Source organism: Tetrao urogallus (genome assembly GCF_951394365.1).
Source record: "Tetrao urogallus genome assembly, chromosome: 7".
NCBI classification, from domain to species: domain Eukaryota; kingdom Metazoa; phylum Chordata; class Aves; order Galliformes; family Phasianidae; genus Tetrao; species Tetrao urogallus.
In genome coordinates this window covers 51386262-51409636 of record NC_136820.1, presented here as the reverse complement: position 1 = coordinate 51409636, position 23375 = coordinate 51386262, and the positions used below count along the sequence as shown (strand labels likewise).

The following is a 23375-nucleotide window of genomic DNA, read 5'->3' as shown; positions in this document are numbered from 1 at the left end:
GAGCCCTGCACACACTCCTCTTGTCCTGGGGATGGGTAGGTTGGTCCAGCAGAGGACCCCCTCCTCCCAGACATGACACCACGAGCTGCTACAGGATCCCTGTACATTAGGCAAAGCAGAAGGTAAACAGAAAGCCGCATGTAATGCACTGCCTGCCTCTCTGAGCACAGTCCCCCAGGACTGACCTCTCCCTGCCCCCCCCACAGCCCATCAGCAGAGCTTTTCCCATTCCTGTTTGCTCAGAATTCAAAAGTAAAGAATTTCACATCAACGCGTTGGTGTGACCTCAGCAGTGCTCACAGCCCACAGCACTGCAACACCACGCAGCAGATGGATTCGTGGTCGCATTTCAGAGCATTAACACTGCAGCCATCTCTGACAGCATCACTGTGGAAAGGACTGCTTCCCTCTGACAGTGCACTGATCCGACCAGCGCTGATGAAGCTGTGGCACATCAGTTCTGCCCCTACCAGCACGGCTGATGCCCACTCCCGAGCACCAAGGCAAAGCCGGATCACAGACCCGCAGTGTGGCTGAGGATGGGGCCCTCGGGGTCCCTCTGGTCTCCCCAACCCAGCAAGGCCACCCAGAGCACAGCGGGGTGGGAGCTCCCCAAGGAGGAGGGCCCGCAGCCGATGTCCCCACGCAGAGCTGTGTGCAGGCAGCTCCTGGGCTGCAGTTTGTGCCAGCGCCGCATGCCGCCCCAGCGCCAAGCAGAGCGCAGCTCTGTGCCCTTACAGCTCCTGCAGGGCTCTGTGGCCACGGTGGAGCCCCCTGAGCCTGCCTGGCTCCAGGAGGAGCAGCCCCAGCAATCAGGCTCTCCTCCCAGCAGAGCAGCCCCAGGGCTGCAGTGGCGGTGGGAGCTGTGCTGCTTATTTCCAGTCTGAACCCCCCCTCCTCAGCCGCCACTGGACCTTGCTATACATCTATCTGATAAGACGCTCGCTGTTATCAGTTTTGCTCCTCTCTTGGTACTTGCAAACAGCGTTGGAAAAACCTCAGCCCCTTTCTTCTGCTACACCCACACCAACAGAGCTCCCCACACCTCTCCCAGCACAGCACGTTCTGCAATCACAGGACATCCCCTGAGCCCCCCAAGTCCTCCCAGCCCCAAACTGCAGTCACCAGACAGCTGAGAAAGGCTTCCAAAATTCCCGAATTAAATAATTCACACTCGCTGATTCCAACACGTCTAAATCTCCTACCTGCTGTTTAATTTGCTTCTAATTACAGCTGGAATATGAAGAATTCATCATTCTGTGCTAAGATACATCATCTCTCCTCTTCCCAGACACCAAACAGAAGTGTTTACTGAACACGTGGTTCCTTTCTTTATTAACCGCTGTATTATTTCCACGTAGTAATGAAGCAGCGCTGTGTTAGGATTCATTAGTTCCTAATAAACTCGAAAAGAACTTTTTGCTGTCTGTACCCTGCTGCAGCCCCTTGTGGTAACGGCGCCGTGTGCTCCTGCACCAGCGGAGCTGGGCGATGCTGGGCTGTGCAGGGAGGAGGAAGCACAGGTGGGGTTTATCCATTCCTTAAGTAAAGTAGCACGAGAGAGGAGCAGAGAGGGCTTTCCCTGCAGGACAGGGCAGCACGTGGCCGCCCCAGGCCAGGCTGCTCAGAGGAGGCTGCATTCATACACACACACACAGGCTCTGGGCGGCCTGTGCCGCTGCTTGGCGATCCTGCCCACAGCAGGGGGTTGAAACCGGATGGTCTCTGAGGTCCTTTTCAACCCAGGCGTTCTATGACTCGATGACAGATGATACAGCTGCATGAACGGGGCCAGCAGCACACAGCCTGGTTCTCCTTGCTCTGCTCCTGTGCATCGGCTGTGATCCGGACGGAGGGAGTGAGCAGTTCACGTCTCCTCTAACCCAGATTCATACCTTTAAGTAGCGCAGCCTCTCTTTTGATTTTGACTTTTTGCTATCCAGTCAAATGCTCCTTTCATCACTCCTAATTACGCTCCACACTTTCTCCTGTTTCTTTTTCCCCAAAGATCTGGCTCTAATTGCTTTCAGCCCTGTGAAATTGGCTCAGATATGTATTTTTGAGCACGTGTGCATCTATGCTGTCTATGCGTGTTTGAAGCTCCCTATTTCTGCTCTCAGCTCTCCTCTGCCTGAGCAGCAGCACCACATCGGGGTTACCTGTGCCTGAGCTGCTGCTCTCCAGCTCTGAGGTCTCTGCTCAGAGGGAGCACAGCATCTCTGCAGTGCAGAGCTGTGCCTCAGCGCAGCGGGTTCAGGACGGCACCATTCCCACTGCGTGGCTCCTCCTGTGGGTATCACTGTCACAGCATCATTCGTTCTCCATCACATCACAGCACAATGTTTAGGAACCATTTCTGAGACGCACAGCCAAAGTGCTGGAAAGCAGGAGCAGGGAGTGGGTGATGAAGAAATGATTTTCAACCTGCCTTCTGCTCTGCTAGTGTGACCGTAGGTGACACTCAGTCCCTGTGGAAACCTGAAATCATGAGCTACAGAAAATATATGTATGAGCAACACTGCCTAAAATGCAAAACCAAAAGGTACCGTGCAGCTGAAAGCCCAAAAGAGATCAGCACAGCCGGGATGGGGGCTGCCAAGCACGGCATTAAGGCTGCAGTGCTGTGCATCACTGTCTGCACTGACCGCCAGCAGCACAGCTGAGCTGGGGACGCTGCAGTGCACGGAGTGAGAGCAGCCCTGCAGAACACACAGCATCAGTGCAGCCCGAGGCTGCAGGCAGAGCCCCAGCAACAGCTCTGACCCACATGGGGTGCAGCAGAGGGAGCTCCCATCCCGTGAGCTGCACGGCCCCGACCTGCCCTGCAGCCGCTCTGAGAAGGAGCAGTGCAGAAGGGCCCTCAGCCCCCTCTGGAAGATATCAGCTGCCCCATTTCCCAGCTTCCTTGGCAGCACGGGCAAATAATTCAGAGCCACGTTTTCACAGGTGGCCGCTAATTACATCTCTTCATTTTTGCAGGTGCCCACAGCCAGATGCTCAGCACAGCAGCCTCAGCCGTGTGCTGCCCTGCGCCCATCTGCCTCCCCCAGCACTGCCCAGCACAGCCACAATCCGTCCTCTCCTCCTCACCCCCCCCAAAGCTGCCTTCCCTGCTCAGCCCTGCCATGCACTGCTCTGCTCCTTTAGTGTTTTAGCAAGCAGCAAGTGTATCAAGTCCCAGTAATTGTCTCTAATTAGGGTCAATGATCGTACTGTCGGGCGGGAGCAAATCAATCTCTGCTCTCCCCTTGGAGAACAGCAGGTTGTGCGAGGCACGTTGCAGTGCAGGCACTGCAGGCACAAAGCAGTGTGGGTGCTGCAGGGTGCAACGCAGTGTGGGTGCTGCAGGGTGCAACGCAGTGTGGGTGCTGCAGGGTGCAGTGCAGTGTGGGTGCTGCAGGGGCTGCAATGCAGTGTGGGTGCTGCAGGGTGCAATGCAGTGTGTGTGCTGCAGGGTGCAACGCAGTGTGGGTGCTGCAGGGTGCAAAGCAGTGTGGGTGCTGCAGGGTGCAAAGCAGTGTGGGTGCTGCAGGGTGCAGTGCAGTGTGGGTGCTGCAGGGTGCAAAGCAGTGTGGGTGCTGCAGGGTGCAAAGCAGTGTGGGTGCTGCAGGGTGCAGTGCAGTGTGGGTGCTGCAGGGTGCAAAGCAGTGTGGCTGCTGCAGGGGCAACACACAGCCTGGATGCTGAAAGCTCTGCTGTTTTGCATGCTGAAACTGGAGAACGAAGAGGCTCATGAAAGGACTCAGCCCAGTGGCAGGAGCTGCTGTGCCCAGCAATGCTGAACCCCTGTACAGCCCTGCCTCACCCCTGCCTGCTGCTGCACGCTGCCATTGGCACAACACAGGAACAACTCTGCACATTCATGCAGAGCCTGGGAGAGCTGCTGAGCAGCCCAGTGCGCCTTCCTTCCTTACAGCCCTCCGCTGCTGCGCCAAAGCGTGTCCTGGAATGCAGCACTGGTCAGTGCATCCCCCCACACACCTCTGCTTTACTTCACTGGGAGCAGAAAGCATCACCTTCCTCCCACCAGCCCAGCCTCGGTCTGCCAAAACCATCCGGCTGCCCACCTAAGGCCGCAGGGAGCCCACAGCCTGACCGCAGAGACGTAACGCCACGCTGTGATGCGAGGATGCAGCGTGACGCCGTGCTGTGAATGCCACCGACCCACGGTGTGGCACGTTGTGACAACAGCCCTGGACACGACAGCGCCCTGCGGTGGTGGCTGAGCACTGCACTGCTCAGCGCATCGCCGGGATGCGGCTGTGCACAATTATCCCCACTGCACAGGTGGGACAACTGCACGGAGCACCGCTCAGGTCCCTCAGCCTTCTCTCCTCCACACACGCAGCCCAGGGCTCTCCCAGGCCCCACCAGGAGCTGCTCCAGGCCCCACCATCTCCGCATCCTCCACTGAGTTCCTCCAGCAGTTCCCATCTGCCTGGACCTGGGCAGCCCAGCACTGGGTGCACTGCTCCAGCCGTGTCCCCCCTAGGGCAGGACGCAGGGGGGGATCACCTCCCTCACCTTGCTGGTCACACTCTGCACTGCATTCCAGGGTCCTTCTTGGCCACCAGCACACACTGCTGGCTCACAGTCAGCCTGCAGTCAATCACTGGTCAACTGCTGGTAAACCTTTAGCCAACCTTTGGTCAACCATTGGCTGCTGCTGCAGAACTCCCTGCTCACATCACCTGCACCAATACTTGTCAGTAAGAGCTGCTAACAAAGTGCCTCCTGCTCTGAGTGCCCAGCAGGGGACTGAGCACCCACAGCAGCTCAGCAGGGCTAAACGAGGCCAAGTTCCTGGGGAGAAACAGCAGCTCCTGGGCTCTGAGCTGGGGGCACGGCTGGCAGGCGCCTCTGACAGGTCTGCCTTCATCTCTGCCTCAGCTCCCTCTCAAAAATAAATAACAACGGGAGAGAGAGCAGTTACACCTTGTGGGAACGTGGTATCCCAGTGCCTGCAGCACAGGGCACACACAGGGCTCAGCCCTGCATCTTCCTGCAGCTCCCTGCTCCCATCTGGCCCCGCAGGTCCTGGCAGCACAACGCTGAGGGCAGCGGCTCTGCTTCGCATTCGGGACTCATCTTCCTGCTGAAGGGAGTGGGTAAACATGCAGGAGGTGTCACCACCTGAATGCTATAGTGCATATTTGTAATATAAATATGAATTTGCACTATTTTATACATGATTCATGATGAAAAGTATTAATTACAAACAAATTCAATCTCTGATCTGCGCTTTACTCTTAGACTACAAATAACCCTTAAGGTGCTGCTGGGAGGAACAAAGGTCCTGCACAGAGGAACTCCTGGGACCCCGTGCTCCCACTCCCAGTGATGCTCTGCTCTGTGCAGCAGCACAGGCACTGCCCCAGAGCCTCCATCACGGGGTGGCACTGCACCCAGCACTGCTCCCAGCAATGCACCCATCAGCAACCACTGCTCCCAGCACGGCTCCCAGCACCCAGCACCCAGCACTGCTCTCAGCACTGCACCCAGCACTGCTCCCAGCACCCAGCACCCAGCACTGCTCTCAGCACTGCACCCAGCACAGCTCCCAGCACCCAGCACTGCACCCAGCACCCAGCACTGCTCTCAGCACTGCTCCCAGCACCCAGCACTGCACCCATCAGCCAGCACTGCTCCCAGCACTGCTCCCAGCACCCAGCACCCAGTACTGCTCTCAGCACTGCACCCAGCACAGCTCCCAGCACCCAGCACTGCACCCAGCACCCAGCACTGCTCTCAGCACTGCTCCCAGCACCCAGCACTGCACCCAGCACCCAGCACTGCACCCAGCACTGCTCCCAGCAACGCACCCAGCACTGCACCCATCAGCCAGCACTGCTCCCAGCACTGATCCCAGCACCCAGCACCCAGCACTGCTCTCAGCACTGCTCTCAGCACTGCTCCCAGCACCCACCACTGCTCCCAGCACCCAGCACCCAGCACCCAGCACTGCTCCCAGCACCCAGCACCCAGCACCCAGCACTGCTCCCAGCACTGCACCCAGCATTACACCCAGCACTTTGGGCTTGCAATGACTTGATGCAGAGGCAGCCGGGCGGTGAGGAACACCGAAGCATTCCAGCAGAATCTGCCCCTGTCCGTAGCAGAGCTGTGAGGCACCGCTGCAGGCAGAGCCGCGCACCCAGGTGGAGAAGCTGCCGCGGCTCCCCCTGCACAGCCACAGCTCTCCTTCCGCAGAGCGCCGTGCAGACAACGGAGCAGCCCGCGGGCCGTGCGGGCCGTGCGCCCTTTCCGCAGCTCCTGCACTCCGCCCCACGTCCCGCAGGGCCGCCCCCGTGCTCCCAGAGCTCTGCGTGGCGCTGATTGCGGGCGCTGCGGGGCGGCTCCGCCGCGGAGCTGAGCGCTGAGCGCCGCGCACCCGTCCCAGCCTCTCCGCCGGACGGGGCGGCTCCGGTACGGGACGGTCCCAGCGCTGCCCTCTGCTGCTGCTCTCCCTCAATGTCAGCGTCCCCCACGGCGAGCAGCACCGTGCCGGGAAACTGGTTTTCCCTTTTCTTTGTTAATTCTTCCCTCATTACATTTGAAATTCCACAATCAGTGTGCACTGTAATTGTCGAATTTGATGCTAATGATTAATGAATTAAACATGGATCCATCAATTAGTCCTCGGAGAATAATTCTGCATAAAGCAGCGGATAATGTAATTACAGTAACAAAGATAATGAGATGTTAACATCGACGGAGCCCGACGTGACATGAGCACAGCAGGCGCGGCACCCGGCCCGGGGAGCCCATCCACTGCGCTGGGGGGCAGCGCGGCCGGCGGGGGCTCAGCGGGGACCGGGCGGCGCAATGGGCTCCCGGCACCTGGGGGCGAGCGAGGACCCCGCGCCACCACGCACCGCACCGTGAGCAGCATCTCCAGCAGCACCGAGCGCTCACAGCGCCTCCCCGGCTCCAGGAGCAACCGCGCACGAGCAGGAGGAGCTGAGGAGCCGCCTCCATCCTCCCCTTTCTCTGCTGGCTGCTCACCGGGGCCCTGTGTCCACCGCACCGTGCAGCAAGCAGCAGTCACGGGCTCCGCGGGCGCCCACGTTAAGCGTGCAGGGATGCACGCAGCACAGCCCACGTCCCCCAGCAGTGGCCTCCGTGCATCTCCCTGTGCTGGGAGAAGGGCCCCTCTGCAAAGCAACGACCCAGGGCTGCAGCTGTGCTCAGACCAGGCTCGAGGTGATGGACGATCCCTGGGATGCTTTCCATCCCATCCGAGTGAGAGCTGCCTTCGTCCTTCCAGCTCAAAACACGCACTGATGGGGCACCAAAGCAGAAGGGATGAGCTGCTGACCCACAGCCAGAGCACAGCGGTGATCCTGGAGGAGGAGACACCCAACCCCACGCTGCCACACTACAAGGGATACACCACCAAACCCCAGGCGTGCAGCCCTTCACACCCAGAATGCATTCCCAGGTGAGAAGGGCCCGTCCTGCTGGTGCTCCCAGCCCAGACGCTGCTGGGTTTGCACCACGCAGTGAGCACTGCTCGTCCCTGACTGCAGGAGCCCTGCTGGGCTCTGTGCTCTGCATCCCTGCACCGCCCTGGGCAGCACAGCTCCCAGCCCCGCAGCGCAGCCCTGCTTCCCACCGGGCAGACACTGCTGAGAACCCTCCTGAAACCCCTCTGAGCAGCACCCACTTGTCTTTTCCCTGTGACACTTCAGGGGTCTCCGCAGCCCTCACCACGTGGCACTGAAACATCAGATTTCTCCCTCCACATCCAGAAGGAACCATCACAAAGGGTGATCACTCCTACATAACACTGCCTCAGCACGCACCGCATGAGCCCCAGTCCATCTCTAGCAGCTGCAGCCCCAAAGGGAGCCGACCAACAATACCCTCTGCACACACCTGGCCCCAATGCAGACACCGGACTCCATGGCAGACACCTGACCCCACTACAAACATGCAGCCCCAATGCAGACACCCGGCCCCATGGCAGACAGCTGGCCCCACTGCAGAGACCTGCTCTGCATCCACGTGGCATTAGCAGCACACTGAAGAAATGGCACCTTTGAGACTCAAAACACTTCTTGGACTGTTTGTTATATTAAGGATAACACTTCATGAATGCTGACAACCACGGACTGTCTAAATCTGCTCACCACCGACACCACGGGCTGCTGGCCCTCACGCACATGAGTCCCATCCCAGGGATGAGAGATCCTGCCCTGGATGTGTGGGAAGGAAGCTCTTCCTCCTTCTCCATGCACCTGTGGATCTCCCAGGACACCGCACTGCTCTGCAGCACCCCGCAGCACCCCAACCATCCCGCAGCGCCCTGCCCTGCCCAGCACCCACTGCAGAGCTGCATTGCTGCCCAGCTCTGCGTCCAGCACTGGCTCAGCCCCACTCAGCCAGCTGTGGGACTGCACCCAGCTCTCAGCTACTGCAGTGCCCCTGGTTGGCCCTCACCGATACAACTGCACGGAGGGACTGAAGCCAGGAGGGCACTGCATTGCACAGTGAAGGCTAAACAAGCAGAGCAAAGCAGAGGCTGCCCTGCCAGCACAGCCTGCGGGGATGCAGTTCTCAACGAGCAACTTGCAACAGCTCAGATCACAGCCTGATGGACACCTGGGGCACAAGGAGGTGAACAAAACAACAACGATACGAAACCACTTCTAACTGAGGACAGAGTTTTGGTTGGGAGCCAAGCTCTGCACCGCGTGTCAGAGGAGCTACAAGCCCAGAGATGAGCTGCTGCAGCGCTGAATGGGAACCAACGATCCCTATGGTCCCTTCCAACCCGGGATGTTCTGTGATTCTGTGACTTCATGCTTCTGCACCTCTGCAACGAAACGTAAAGCGGAGGCAGACATGGGCAGAAGATCCCAACGCCGACAGCTGCAGCGTGACATTGTGCCTTAGAAGCAGTGTTTGTGCAGGGAATGTGTGATGTGAGCAGTGCATTACTGGGCACGGCCATCCCTGAGCCCAGCCGTGCAGTTCCCATACCAGCAGCTCTCCATCCCTTCACTCAGCTCTGTGCTGTGTCTGCCCCACACCGGAGCTCGGCTGGAGCCCCAGCAGCGCTGTGTGCTGCCTGCACACCTCTGGGCACGCTGAGAACTCTCCAACTTCGTTCCCCCTCCTCCTCTCTCCCCACCGCTCCTCTTGTCCACATGAGGACAGTGGCACAGCTCTCAGTGGCACGGCTCCGACCTCGCCATGCGCTGTGCTGCACCCACACGCTGCTGGGGGAGAGCAGAGCCCCATCTGCAGAGCACAGCACTGCTGGGGGCTGCACTGCCCAGAGAGGGACAGCAGGGACACTGTGCCCAGGGAGCAGCTGTTACCACAGCGGAGCTCTTCCACCCAGCCATCAGCTGCACCACAGCAGGCTGAGCAGAGCCCCGCCGAGCGCCCCACTGCTGTGCTGTCTGTGTGCAGCACCACACTGCTGTGCAAAGCCAACGCACACCTGAGGCTGCTGCCCCATCCCTGGTGCTGTGCGCTGTGGGGGGACAGTGCTGGGATACAGCACTGTGGGGACACTGTGCTGGGGGGACATGGTGCTATGGGGTGCTATGGGGACATGGTGCTATGGGGACATGGTGCTGGGGGGACACAGTGCTATGGGGACACGGTGCTGGGGGGACATGGTGCTGGGGAGTGTGCTGTGCAGGAGCGCAGAGCGAAGGCAGTGTGTGAGTGGGGATCCCACATTCACTGATCTGATGCCAGCACAGCCCGCAGCACCCATGTAGCGCACACAAAGCATCTCTTGTAGGAAGATACCTGACCTGGTGTTCAAGGCTCCAAACAGCACTAAGCCCACCACAGTCCTGACACACGACGTCAGCACTGAATCACACTCCCTGCCAGGGAGCTGCAGCTCCAACCACAGCCCTGTGCTGCTCTCCTCTTGCTGCAGGTGAGGCTGAGGCCCCACGCAGGGCTTCAGGCAGCAGTGACCAGGAACAACTCACATCACAACCCACGTCCCAGCCCACATCCCAGCTGTGAGCACAGGAGGGCAGGACAGCTGCAGGGGGGGGACATGGGGTACATGGTGCAGGATTCATCACGGGAGCTGTTCTGTGCTTTGCCTGAATCCTCCTCACAGCTCTGGTAACTGTGGGTGCAGACATCACACCCAGCACCCTGCAAATATGTCTGAGCAGTGCTGTGCAGGGGCAGAGCTGCCACCGGGCTCCTGCATGCTGAGGGCGCATGGCAGTGGTGGCGAAGAAGTAGCAGCAAACAGAAGAGAGCAGAGGCAGACTACAGGCAGAAGCTCCACATCCTTGGTCAAAAATCCCTGCAGCCATACCCAAACAGCAGAGCGAGCATGGCTCTGCACGACCTGCAGTGGGTGAGGAGGGTTCAGTGCTCCACAGCAGTGCCTGTCCTGGGTGCTGCTGACCACAAGAGCTGGCACTGAGCCCCCCGGACCCACTCAGCCCCACGTGTGGTGGCTGCTGCACACTGACAGTCATCCCAGGGCAGCTCCCTGGGATCGTATGGATGCAGGAAAAAGTAAGAAGGAAAAGGAGCCACAGAAGCAGGCAGGAGCAGAACAGAGCTTTCCATGGTCAAGAAACATTGCCGGCACTTTTCCACCACTTTATGTTGCAGCAGCTGCCTCCATACACAGCAGCTCGTGCAACTCATGCCATACTTAGAACCCAGCAGCAGCCACCTGGGGGTTACCCAGAGACACCAGCACACACCAAAGGCATTCAGAGCACTGAAAGCCAGGAGCAGCTCCCGCTGCTGCTCAGCAGAGCCAGGTGCTGCCCACCTGCTGCAGGAAGGGCAGCACAGCCCCCACCACCCCAACAGCACCCTGGAGGCACCGAACCCTGGGGGCTGGAAGAGACCTCCTGAGACCTTCTAGTCCAGCCCCCCTAAAGGTCCCCACGAGGGAAGGCACGAGGTGAGGACACACTGCTGGCTCATAGTCAGCCTGGCACCAACCACTGGTCCACTGCTGGTCAACCAGGATCCCCCGGTCTGCCTCTGCAGAGCTCCTTTCCAGCAGCTCAGCCCCATCCCATACTAACGCTGTGGTTATTCCCCCCAGATGTAGGACCTTGCACTGTCCTTGCTGAACCCGTAAGATTCCTCTCCGCACAGCTCTCAGCCTGTCCAGGTCTCACTGAACGGCAGCGCAGCCTTCAGGTGTGTCAGCAGCTCCTCCCAGCTTTGTGCCATCACCAAACTTGCTGAGGATGGACTCCATCCCTTCATCCAGCTCACTAATGATGATGAACACCGTACCCAACACCGACCCCTGGGGAACACTGCTGGCCACAGACCTCCAAGCACACTGCGCCGCTGGGCACCCAGAGCTCTGCCAGCAGCTCCCAACGCACCTCCCCATCCGCTCGGCTCTCCCACTCCTCCTGTGCTTACCTACAAGGATGTTATTGCAGGCAGAGCCAAAGCCGTGCAGAAGGACGGACACAACGCCACCACCTACCCGTGCTGGCTGCCAGCTGTGTGCTGCTCCGCTCCTTTGCCAGCCCGTTGGCTTTGGGGCTCGCGCCGGGCGCTGCCGCCGAAGCCCTGGGCAGCCGCTTGCCAGGCACCTTCACTGTGGTTCTCAGCAGGTCGATCTCCTTCCCGTGCACGTTCTGCATGTAGTCCTACGGCAGAGATGGTACAGATCAGCCACGGCCCGGCCCGTCACTCTCAGCCCCTCTCTCATTCACTCCATCCAACCAACATCCGGATCCCCCCACGCTCGTGGCTGACAGCAGCCCCTGGGGGTGACCGGTGTCCAGCCCACACAGGGGCACCGAGCTGAGCTCAGGGGTAGACATCCCACGGCCCACGGCCACCCCAGCGCTGGTGCCCAAGGCTGTAGGCAGCCTAGGAAGTGGACGGAGGGCCTGGATGCTGCTCCGACCTCTGGGCTGGGACCTAGGAGTGCTGGGTCCTGCTCCCAGCGCCTGCACAGCGAGAGCAGGTCGAGTTGGTGTGCTGTGAGGATCTCTTTGTAGAGTCCTCTCTGGGGGTGGGGACAGATGGGGGCAGAGGGGCACGCAGACAGCAGGCAGATCCCAGCTCCTGCATCGCAGCGCTCAGGTGCAGCAGATGACAGTGCAACATAACCTGGTGTGGGTAATGCGATGTGGGAACTCCAGCTCAGGTCCCCGCTGGCGCGACTCAAGCCCAGAGTGGCTCAGCTCAGCACAGCGCCCCTCTGCACTGCACCTCTGTGGCTCTGAGTCGCTCCACACTCGGCGCTTCCCCCACTGCCGGCACAGCACTGCGCAGCTCCAGACCGCATGCAGACCACGAGCATCACTTCGCCCTCCCAGCAGCGCCCACCTTCAGCCAGAGCACGGCTGCAGCTGTGCTGGGAGCCACCACACCTGTCCTACCCTGCAGTGCTGCACCCAGCCGTGCTTCCCTGGGCCCACACAGAAGGAAAGCACTGAGCCTGTGGTCCCCGCAGAGCCCAGGAGTGCCAGCCCCGTCCCGGCTCTGGGTCCTCCAGGCTCGTGGGGCAGCCCCAGCTCTCTTCTCCATGACGGGCAGACGAGAGGCAGCAGCCGCGTGGGGCGAGCTGCGGGGCTCGGGGCTCGCTCCAGTTCACAAGGAGGTCGCCGAGGGGCCGGATCCGAGCCGGTGCTGCACGAACCGCTGCTCCAGAGCTCGGCGAGACGAGCGCAGCCAGCAAGGCGCAGCCGCTCCAACCGACGGCGGCGGGGCAGCTCCCGTCCGACCGCAGCCCCCGGCACCCCGACCCGCGCAGCGGTGGGGATGCGCGCACATCCCCGGCGGCTCCTCAGCGCCTCCCAGCGCAGCGCCGCCCCGCACCGCTCCCACCCAGGGGCCCGGCGCAGCCCTGGGCCGCAGGATTTCCCTGGCTCAGCACAATCGGCGCTCGCCGGCTGCCTGCCGGAGCCAGCGGTCACCGGCGCTCCGCTTTTATTGCACGCCATAAAACAGCAATTTCTTCCCAAGCCTCCTCGCTAATTACCCAGCCAGTTCTCTCATTTCATTTTATTACTGGAATTAACAACGAGTTCAAAGCGTGGAAAGCTATTAAGATGTGTGATTAAGCCACATTCAATTAGTTTCTACAAACAATTTAATTGATGTTGCAGATAGAATTAACAGAAGGTGATTGTGTGAATGGCTCCACTGGCTGCAAAATGGGAGCTGCTCCGCTCGGCTCCGCGCAGCGCAGCGCGGCCACGGCTCAGCCCTGCCAGTGGGAGCAGCACACGCGGCCGGGGAGGTGCTGGACCGCACCGCGCAGCTCGCCCTGCTCACTGCTTCCTGCCTCTGAACACACGCGTGGGAAGGTGGCAGAAATGCAGGCGCAGGGAGGAGATCTGTCAGCACAGAGCGGGGCTCTGACCGCAGCGCAGCCCCGGCTCTGCTACCTGCACAGCTCTGTGCCGCTGCGCCACCCGCGCGCCTGGGCTTGGAGCCGCTGCTGCTCATCCGTGTGCCAGCAGCCCCTCTGCGAAGCACAGCCCTTGTCTGACTGCAGAGAGGCAATGCCGAGGAGGGGCTGGAGGGGCCCAGACACAGCGCCTGGAATAGGTGCGAGGTGCACAGCCCTGACAGGGCACCTTTGGTGGTGAGATGAGAAGCGCGACCCTGCCGAGAGATGGGGCGCAGACCCGGAGGGGGCACCACTCCCATCCCTGCTGGGCAGCGATGGGCAGAGGGATGACAGAGAGAGGAGATCCTGGGCAGGGAACACCTGGACAACCCCGAGGAATGCCACTGGAATGCAAAGCAGCCAAGAGATCATAGAATCACAGAACCATATGGGTTGGAAAGGACCGCAGTGCTCATCTAGCTTCAACCCCCCGCTATGTGCAGGGTCGCCGAGCACCAGAGCGGGCTGCCCAGAGCTGCTCTGGGGCTGAGCACCCTGGGGGGGTTGGGCTCTGTGCCCTGCATTCACCTCACCGCCTGCATTCCCACAAGTGAGGGGACAAAGCAGCAGGCCCAGTTCTGACCCATGAGCTCTGCTTCACATCCTGTGAAAGATGCAATGTCTTGCAGGGAACCTGCTTTAGCAAGGGGTTGGAATCGATGACCCCCAGAGGGCCCTCCCAACCCCAATGACTGTAACACAGGTGCCCACTTTGTGCTCCCAGAGGGCAGGAAGCACGCCCAGGTTCACCACAGAAGATGGGAGGGCAGGACTTAGCGGGGCCCCATTGGAAGCACCAATCTGTAAGGCTGTCCCTGCACCCAACCCTCATGCAGGGAAGGCGAGGAAAGGCTCCTGTGCCCCACACATAACCGGTCTCTGCTGCAGGGAAACAGGGGGCACCGCTACCCTGGTGCAAGGCTGAAAGCTTTCCAAGAGATGTGGGGGAGGAGGCGCCCACCCGCACCTCTCAGCTATGGGCTGTGCATCACCAGTTGCACCAGGTGGAAGCAAACCAGATTTTTGCTCGAGGCAGCACAGAAATGAAACGAAACACCAAAGAAGTGAAGTAAGGAAAGCAACTGACATCAAACGAGATCACCCCCTGAGGAACGAATGGAGTAAAGAGGAGACAAACCCAGTGTGCAGCAGCATCAGCTGAGAGCAGTTAAACAACATCCCCAATTACTCTGCCTCTGCCACTGATTTTAACAGCGGCCCTATGATGCCTCCAATGGAAAGCTGATAAACCCACGCACGCATGTGAGCTCAGAGCAGCCACTGCCTCCCGCTTTGGGTCAATAAAGACCAAAAAACGGGGCTGCAAAGTTAGAGGGCTGCAGAATCACACAGAACACCACACAGCTCCAAGGCTACGAAGGAAAACCAACTGTTCCAGCACTCCTCTGAATCAGGGAAAGCAAACAGGAGGACTGGCTCCTTCGGTAAGGATGGGGCTCAGGATGTGGGGATGCAGCACAGCAACCCAAGAATCAGAGGCACAGCTGCCCATGGGGCTCAGCACTCAAACGTTACATCTGAGGGAATGGGGACGCAGAGGGGCCTGCAGCGTGTGGGGGCTGCGCCCCGACTCAGCCAACGCAGCCCGGCTGCAGCGGGTGTCACAGGTGTGCGCGTCCTCTGCTCACTGCTCCAGCAACAAACTGTGCTCAAGAGGGAACGGGGAAGAAGTCATTAGCCCCACAGTGGGGAGGCGACAGAGATGGATAGGGCAGCAGCTGCGTGCCTGAGCCGAGCAGCGAGGAGATCAGGGATGCATGGAGAGCTGGCGCACGGCGGGCTCCGCGCAGGCACTGCGTCCCCATTACCCAACACCCAGCAGCCAGGAAAATTGTTCCACACCCAAATGGCAGCACCAGACGCGGCTGCGAGGAGCCTCTGCCCACTCCTCACCCGGGATGCGGGGAGGCAGCAGCCCCTGCCTTCATGGACTGACGAAGGGCAACGGGAAACGGACAGATGCATCTACTGAGCATCTTTCTGCGCTGAGTTACGTTCCCATCAGCTCTTCCCAGCCAGTCTGGCACTGCAGACACAGCCTTCAGGGCAGGGACACGGTTTCCTCCATGCCTTGCTAAGATGGAGCTAAACTGTACTGAATGACCTCACGCTCCGGGTCTGCAGCCCTCACCAACGCCAAACTCTCTGCCAGCAGCTCTCTGTGGCCGTGGCACCTGCAGGAGCAAAAGGGGACCGCCGTGCCCTGCCTGCTCCTCGCCCCGCGCCAGCAGTACTCACGTGCAGGCTGGGGTGGTAGGTGAGCACACCGTTGTCACACAGCGTCACGTACTTCTTCTTCCACTCCTTGTTGAGCGACTTGCCGCTGCGCTTCAGCAGGATGCCCTGTAAGAGAAATGACAAGAGCCTCAGGCCTCATTAGGTCCAGGCAGCTCCCAGCCAGCCCCACGGCCACCCCAGGAGACACACAGGACCCGCGAGAACACCCAGAGCCTTGCCAGCAGTGCTTCTCTGTGACTGGCACACAGTGGGCTGCTCCCCTGCCCTCCCCATCGCTCCCCAGCCAGACCTCGTCCTCAGAGTGAGGCTGTCCGTGTGCCCTGTCCCACCACCCCTCCTGCTGTGCTGAAAGGCATAAAAGCAAGGCAAGGCCCAACCTCACCACTGACTGCACTCCTTGCTCTGCTCCACACCTTCCTCCAGCCCCAGATGGGGGGGTGGATAAGGACCGTTCAGGAGAGGTGGTGTAACAACACCCCAAAGAGGATCATTCAGGAGAGGTGGTGACCATACTTTGAGGCAGCCACAAGGGATGGATGCTCCCTTGGTGCCGGCAGTTCCTCCCTAGAGGTGTCAGATGGAGCCAGGGACACACTCTGGGAGATGGAGCAGCCAAGGTGCTGGTGCACCCCTTCCCACCTGGTGCTCCCCCAGACCCGACCCGTGGGCTCCAGGCACTGCGCACTCACAGGGCCTGGGAATGGCCACGATCCTCCTCCCCAACACCCCGGTCCAGAACAAACTTTCATGGATTAAACCAACTTTGAAGGCTGCGCCCTCCTCCCCTTCTCCCAGCCCAGTTCTGACCCCATGAAATCTGCACCAGGCAGGATGGGAGGCAGCAACAAGGCGGGCATGAGGCCACTGCAGCAGAGCCTGGGGGAGGACACCGAGCGCCCTGCCAGCAGGGAGAATGGGACAGCACAGAGCCAGCATGGGGACAAAGGGATGGATGAGTGATGGGGTTTGGGAACAAGCAGGACCCGGGCTGCAGGGCCCATCCAGGGATCTCTGGGCAGACAGCAAGGCGCTGCTCCAGGCCCCATGCCAGCACCTCCCCACAGAGCAGCTCTGTGCACAGCGTGGAGCGCTGCCTGGAGATGGGGATGCTGGGTCTGCCCATGGAAATGCAGGGCTGTGTGACGCTGCACGGATGGCTGCAGCACCCGGTGACAACAGGCACTGTTTTGGTGATACTGAGTGAGCAGTACGTAACGCTGAGATCACAGAGGTCAGAAAAGAACAATAAGAAGCCGCTGGGCCATCCAAGTGCATGAGATCCACACAGCTGTTAACAGACATAAACCAGCCAGGTGGAAGCTCTCAAAGCAAAATCACTGATGGGAACAAGTGATGATAAATGGCAAACATGTGTCCAGCCTAAATATGTGTACACAGGTCTGCCCATCTGCATTTGACTCCTGCTCTTTACGTAATGAGCCCAAGGAAAGCATGAACAGAGAACGTGAAGGTAACAGAACCCGCACCGAGCTGAAATGCTGTGATGCCTGTGGTTCAGCCACGGCTCCCTCCAGCCCGCGCGTTCCCTCAGTGCTGTCTGTGTTATGGGAGCACCCCAGAGCCCTTGGTGCCCACCAGGAGCACCTCCAGGGCTCCCCATCCCCCCCCACCCTCACCCCAAACCCATCGCTGCTGCACTGCACAATGCACCCTGACAGTGACAGCCCTCTCCCTTACAAAACCCCACACGTGAAGATGGCTCAGTGTTACAGCCAACCTGGACAAATGGTGGATTCTCTTTCGGGAGCATTTATTTGCCCTCTCTCAAGCACACCTGCTCTAGAGCTGACAGAAGTTACACATCTGGCACAGTCACTGGGTGAGTCCCTGCCTCATGGGCACCACGACCCCAATAGGCACCACGACCCCAATAGGCACCACGACCCCCACAGGCACCACGACCCCCACAGGCACCACGACCCCACAGGCCATATATGGACCCAGTCCACCTGCCTGTCACAGCGCTGCCACCTCCACCCCTAGCTGCCCCCTGCTCTGCTGGTGCCCACAGCCCAACTGTGGAGCCCCCCCCACTGCAGCCCCTGCTGAGCCCCCGAGCAGCACAGAGCTCTCTACAGCCACTTCAGCTGCAAACCCGAAACCTCACACACAGAAGCCAAAACAGACCCAGAAACAGAGAACCGAGTACAGGCAGCCCAGTTTACCCAGCCAGAAGGCACAAGAATCCAAACCTGGGAGTAAGCACCTAAGAAAACGAGGGCAAAGGGGCCTGCAGGACAGACGCTGCAGGAAGCAGCGGAACACAGGGGCAATGCTTGGCTGTGTCTGCCCTTTGCTGCTGTATCAGAGGCAGGGACAGCAGCTGGGAGTCCTGCAGGTCCCGGTGGCACTGCTACACTGCCTGCACCCGGGCTGCACACCCTGCAGTCCACTTCTTTGCGATGGCAGATTGTGGAGATTTGGCCCAGCAGCACGTGGGGAACTCTGCTTTTTCCTGGAGGAAACTCTCCATGCATAACAGAGTCACAGAACGGCCTGGGTTGCAAAGGAGCACGATGCTCATCCAGCTCCAACCCCCTGCTGTGTGCAGGTCGCCAACCAGCAGCCCAGGCTGCCCAGAGCCACATCCAGCCTGGCCTGGAATGCCTGCAGGGATGGGGCATCCACAGCCTCCTTGGGCAACCTGTGCCAGTGCTCCAAGAGAGGCAGGGGGCCGCAGGGGCACACAGCCCACGGCAGGGCTGCAGGCAGGCGCATCCCCTCCTTGCACACCCCCTGGCCGCGCTGCTCCTCACCACGGGCTCACTCCTCCAGAGTTCCTCCCCAGCACAGGGGCTGTGCACCGAGCAAAGGAACTGAGAGCCCACCCACTCCCATCCCCACGCTTCCTCCCCTTCCCCGCACGCCGCCGGCCGGTGCGGTGCTGCCTCTGCTGGGTTCGGATGGCGGCGGTGCTCCGTAAAAGCAGCAGTAGCAATATGCAGTGTAATGAAGCAGGGAGCAGCCATGGCCCCCAAAGGACTCGTTTGCTCCACAAATCTCCCTTCCGCTCACTTTTTTGCTAAGAATTTTAACACCAAACTTAATTGTAAAGTCGCGTATTGATTGGAAAATGCAAATGGCAATTTAAATGTAATCTAAGCTCCCAGCATGATCCCAGCTCCCGAGGAGGAGGAGCTGCTGCCCTGGGCACTGCTGCAGCATGGCCCAAAAGGAGCCGGGCCGGACCGGGACCGCTGGGCTGCAGTGGTGCCAGAAACAATGCGTGCACAATTAGGAACCCCTGGTAACACACAGCCAGGGGAGCACCGTCCCTCATTAACCCACTTCTCTGTGACGGGCGTTGAGCGGCAAGGAAACACTTCCAGTTCCTCCAGGACCTCGTGGAGCTCCAGGCGCAGCATCAGCACTGAGCGCAGGAGCAGCGGCTGCAGCAGAGGAGGGAGCTCAGAGCACGGCCCCCATCCCACTGCACTGCTCTGCTGTGTGGGTGCGAGAGGGGCAGGAGATGGAGCAGCTCAGCTGGGGGGCAGGCAGTGCAGGGTGTGCTCCTGGAGCCTTCCAATGTCCAGAAAAGCCTCCACCTTCCTCACACACCCATGTGGGCCTCTCGCCCTGCAGCCCTCCAGCCACTGGCCCAGGATCTGTGTGCAAAAGTCCCGAGAGCAACGCATGGCTGCTCACTGTTCCAGCACCGAAGCTGCGGTGCTGAGCTCTCCCTGCAGAGCTGCACTCACAGTGGAACCCAACCCCAGCCCCAGGTGCTGGGAAGCAGCCCACTGGGCACCCACCCACAGCACAGGTCCTGATCAGAGCACAGCCATCGCCGTCTGTCCCCAGGCTCTGCCACACAGAGCAGTGCTTTGGGAGCCCCTGCTTCTGTCCCATTGGTGGTACCTCCGAGGGGGCTGCCTGGTGGGGGCTGGCAGTACTGCAGAGACCTGTAGCACCCCAATATCCCTGCACAGTCACCCCACCCTCATTCCACAGGGTGCAGGTTGCTGGCCTGTGTTCTCCATCGGGAACAAAGCTTTGCACCCTCCTGAGAAGCTGTGGAAGGACCGTTTGGTTCAGGCAAGCAGGAGAGCTGCAATTCCGACTGCCACAGCATCTCAGGAGCAGGGCAGTTCCCCGAGCACTCTGCACTGCCCCAGGGCTGGCAGCTCCAGCACAGTGCTGCAGCACAACGGAGCCCACGAAGGTGGAGCAGCCCTGTGCCCTGAGGCCACCTGGCTGGGAGAGCACTGCTCCCCAGCAACCCCACAACTGCTCCGAAGCACTGCAGCTCCAGCAGCCTGGCCACAGCCCAGCAACACACAGATATGGGAGCAGGCAGGGGAAGCATCCTGCTCTGAAAGGCCCCCAGACAGGGAAGCAGTGGAAGAAATGGTAACGAGCACCATGATCACCACAGCAGCCAGGAGAATAAGAAAAGGATCTGCACCTCCCAAGAGCAGGGCTGCGACCAGCACACAGCTGACACTGACATGCTGCGCTGGGGCTGTGCACGCTGTGCCATGCTGCAAGTACAGCATCCCCACGGCTCTGCCCCTGCACTGCTGCCATCCCCAGCACTGAGCTGCCCTGGGCAAACCCACAGCAGTGCCACCACACGCAGTACAGTGATCCAGGGAACTCCTGCAGCAGCACACTGAATGTGCTGGGCCGGGGAATCCCAGCATGGTTTGGGTTGGAAGAGACCCCAAAGCCTCCCCCAAGCCTTCGGGACACCTCCCACAGCCCCATCCATGGCCTTCAGCACTGCAGGAATGGGGCACCCACAGCTCTGGGCAGCAGTGAGAGGGCCTGGGTAAAGAATTTCCTCCTTGCATCTCACCCAAATCTCTTCTATTTAACTTAAAACTGATCCTCTGGTCCCCTGAGGGTCCCACTCCCAGCAGGTTCCCGCATGGATGCATGCCCTCCCCGTGCACACAGCTCAGCATGGGCACAGCCAGGGGCTGCAAGGGTGTGTGTGCATCCGTGCAAGAAAACCCCAGTGCCAACATCACCCAGTGACCACCTGCCCTCTCAACCAGCACTGCTGCTGCTCTCAGGCTGACGTGCACACAAACACCCAAAGCTTTGGGTCAGCTCCCAGTGCCTCGAGTTTCGCTTGGGCCAAACAGCACAGCATGGCACAGCACAGCACAACATGGCACAGCGCAGCACAGCACAGCATGGTGCAGCCACTTCATAGAATCACAGAATCCTAAAGTTGGAAGGGACCTTCAAAGGCCATGTACTCCAACTCCCCTGCAATGCACAGGGACACCACAGCTGGATCCTGGCGTGGACCTTTTTGTCTCTCCCGTACTGAGGACTCCGCATCTGGACGCAGTGCTCCAGGTGAGGCCTCACAGTGCAGAGCAGAGGGGCAGGATCACCTCCCCGGACCCGCTGGCCACGCTTCCTTCGATGCAGCCCAGGATACAGTTGGCTTTTGGGGCTGAGGACGCATTGCTGGCTCATGTCCGGCTTCCCACCCACCAGTACCCCCAGGTCTTTTTCAGCAGGGCTGTGCTCAATCCTTTCATCCCCCAGCTTGTATTGGTAGTGAGGGCTGCCTCAACCCAGGTGCAAGATTTTGCATTTGCATTTGTCAGACCTCATGAGGTTCACATGGGCCGGCTGATCAAGTTTGTCCAGGTCTGTCTGGATGGCATCCCGTCCCTCTGATGCTCTGACTGCACCCCACAGCCTGGTGTCACATCAGCAACTTCTTGCTGCTCCCAGCCCTCAGAGCCCTCGGTGCTGCTCAGGGCAGAGGATGCACGGAGGCAGAGCACAGCGCAGGGCCGTGCAGGGCTGTGGCAGGTGTGGGGCACAGATGCCCTCTGCTGGAACCGCTCCTGCTGCAGCCCTGTCCCCGTGCTCAGTTTCTCGACAGGGAATTCTCTGTGCCCTGTCTGCACCCAAAGCCCCTTCCCGGGAGGTGCCTTCATTGCCTCACAGAGGCACTAAGGCTGGAGAAGACCCCTGAGATCCTCACACTCAGCCCCCACCGTGCCCACTGAGCACGTCGCAAAGTGCCACGGCTCCATGGCTCTGGACGCCCCCAGTGAAGGTGTGCCGGTACCCAGCTGCAAGAAATCGTTCCCACTGCTCAACCCGACCCATCCCAGGCACAACGTGAGACCACCCCCCCTTGCCCTACTGCCGTTAGCTGCAGCAGAGGCCGGCCCCACCACGCTCCATCCTCTCAGGGTTTACAGAGCAGTGAGGTCTCCCTGAGCCTCCTGTGCTCCAGGCCGACCCAGCCCCATCCCCAACCGCTCCCACAGCGCGGCACCGCTGACCCCCACAGCCCCTCTCTGGTCACGCTCCAGAACCTCGGTGTGCTTCTGGCACTGAGGATCCAGCGCTGAGCGCAGCACTGAGCACAGGGGGATGCAGAGGGGGGGACGCGAGGGAACGGCGCGGGGAGGATCGCACCTGCTTCATGGGGATGGCCCTCCCGCTGCCGATGCTGTCCGCTTTGCACTCCGGCACCTTCTTGTCCCGCTCCGCGTCGGTGCCTTTCCGAGACTGGAAGAGAAGAGATGGAGGTCGTTAGGGTGGGATGGGAGGGACGTGGCCCCGCCGCCCCTCACGGGACAGAGCCCCGCGCTCCCGGCCCCCCGACCCCACAGCGCTGTCCTACAGAGCGGGGCCGCCTGCCCCCGGCACACGGACACGGCACAGACAGATGCGTGGGATGCGGTGAGCATGGATGGCAGCGGGAGAGCCGAGCGGTGAAAGGAACTCACACCTCTACCAATCCAACAGGTTTATTCCGGGAGCACACTTGCACCATACAAAGTAGCACGGTCACCGGGCGGACACCGGCCCTTACAAAAGAGCATGGACAGTAAATACCGATCCCACGGCCGGGGCCGAGCGCGGCGCCCGCCGGGCAGAGCAAACCCCAATAAATACAATATGAAGTGTACAGTCTGTGGAGCGGAACTCATTCAAAGTGCTTAGGACAGAGGGCAATACCACGTCATACACGGCATGGAGCACGACCAATACATTCAGAACCACGACAATGAGAGGGCAGCGCGGCGCCGCTGCAGCGTCCCACACCCGTCGGGAGCGCCCGTGTGCTTTGGATCAGAGGGGGGCGGCGGCCCCCCGGCCGGGACCCCCATCCGCCGGCCCGGGGCCCAGAGCAGAACAAAGAGATCGAAAGAGAAGAAACTAAAGAGCCACAGACGGCCGCCGTGCTGCGAGGAGAGGAGCAGGAGTCCATGCAGGAGGTGCGGCGGGGAGGAGGGAGCCGGGGGCCGGCGGCGCCCGCAGAGCTCCAAGCAGCAGCGAAGCGTCCCTGGGCCCGTCCAGCCGCACTCGCTGCCATCGCCGTCCCGGCGCCACACGTCGTCCCGTCCCGTCCCGGCCCGTGGGGTCGTCGCCCGGCTGCCCCACGGGTGCCGCCAGCATCCGGCAGGCCCAGCAATGTCCCGGCAAAGTGCAGCGCAGGCCGTCGCGGCGCCTCCTAGACTTTACATGGGGGGATTTAAAAGGCTCCTGCGTGTCTCCGAGGGGGGGACCCATGCTGGCTGGAGGGCGGGCGAGCCTCTAATCTTAGATCAATCCCAGTGCCCATCCCTTATCCGGCCCTGGAGAGGCAATGAAAAGTGAGAGAATTGGTACAGAGGTGCCGTGTAACCACCTGGATCTTCTAATTTGGAAGGAGTTGGAAAGGCCTTTTTGTTGATGAAAAGTTGGAAACAGTGGCACATATCTGCAAATATTGAAAGAATAAAGAGTTTGG

General features: G+C 60.4%; 1 protein-coding gene across 3 annotated transcripts in view; it reads right to left on the bottom strand.

Moving 5' to 3' along the window:
• The window catches only part of AGAP3 (ArfGAP with GTPase domain, ankyrin repeat and PH domain 3), a gene marked incomplete at both ends in the record, with an annotated part of 93183 nt that overhangs the window by 16658 nt on the left and 53150 nt on the right, over positions 1 to 23375 (bottom strand). For 2 of the 3 annotated variants that reach the window (XM_079538399.1, XM_079538400.1), the window contains one exon: positions 23283 to 23345. In XM_079538399.1, coding sequence (XP_079394525.1) covers positions 23283 to 23345 — 63 coding nt within the window. Of the gene's footprint in view, positions 1 to 11455; positions 11622 to 15637; positions 15743 to 22054; positions 22148 to 23282; positions 23346 to 23375 lie in introns of those variants that run through there. The other variant, XM_079538398.1, reaches the window with a different exon arrangement.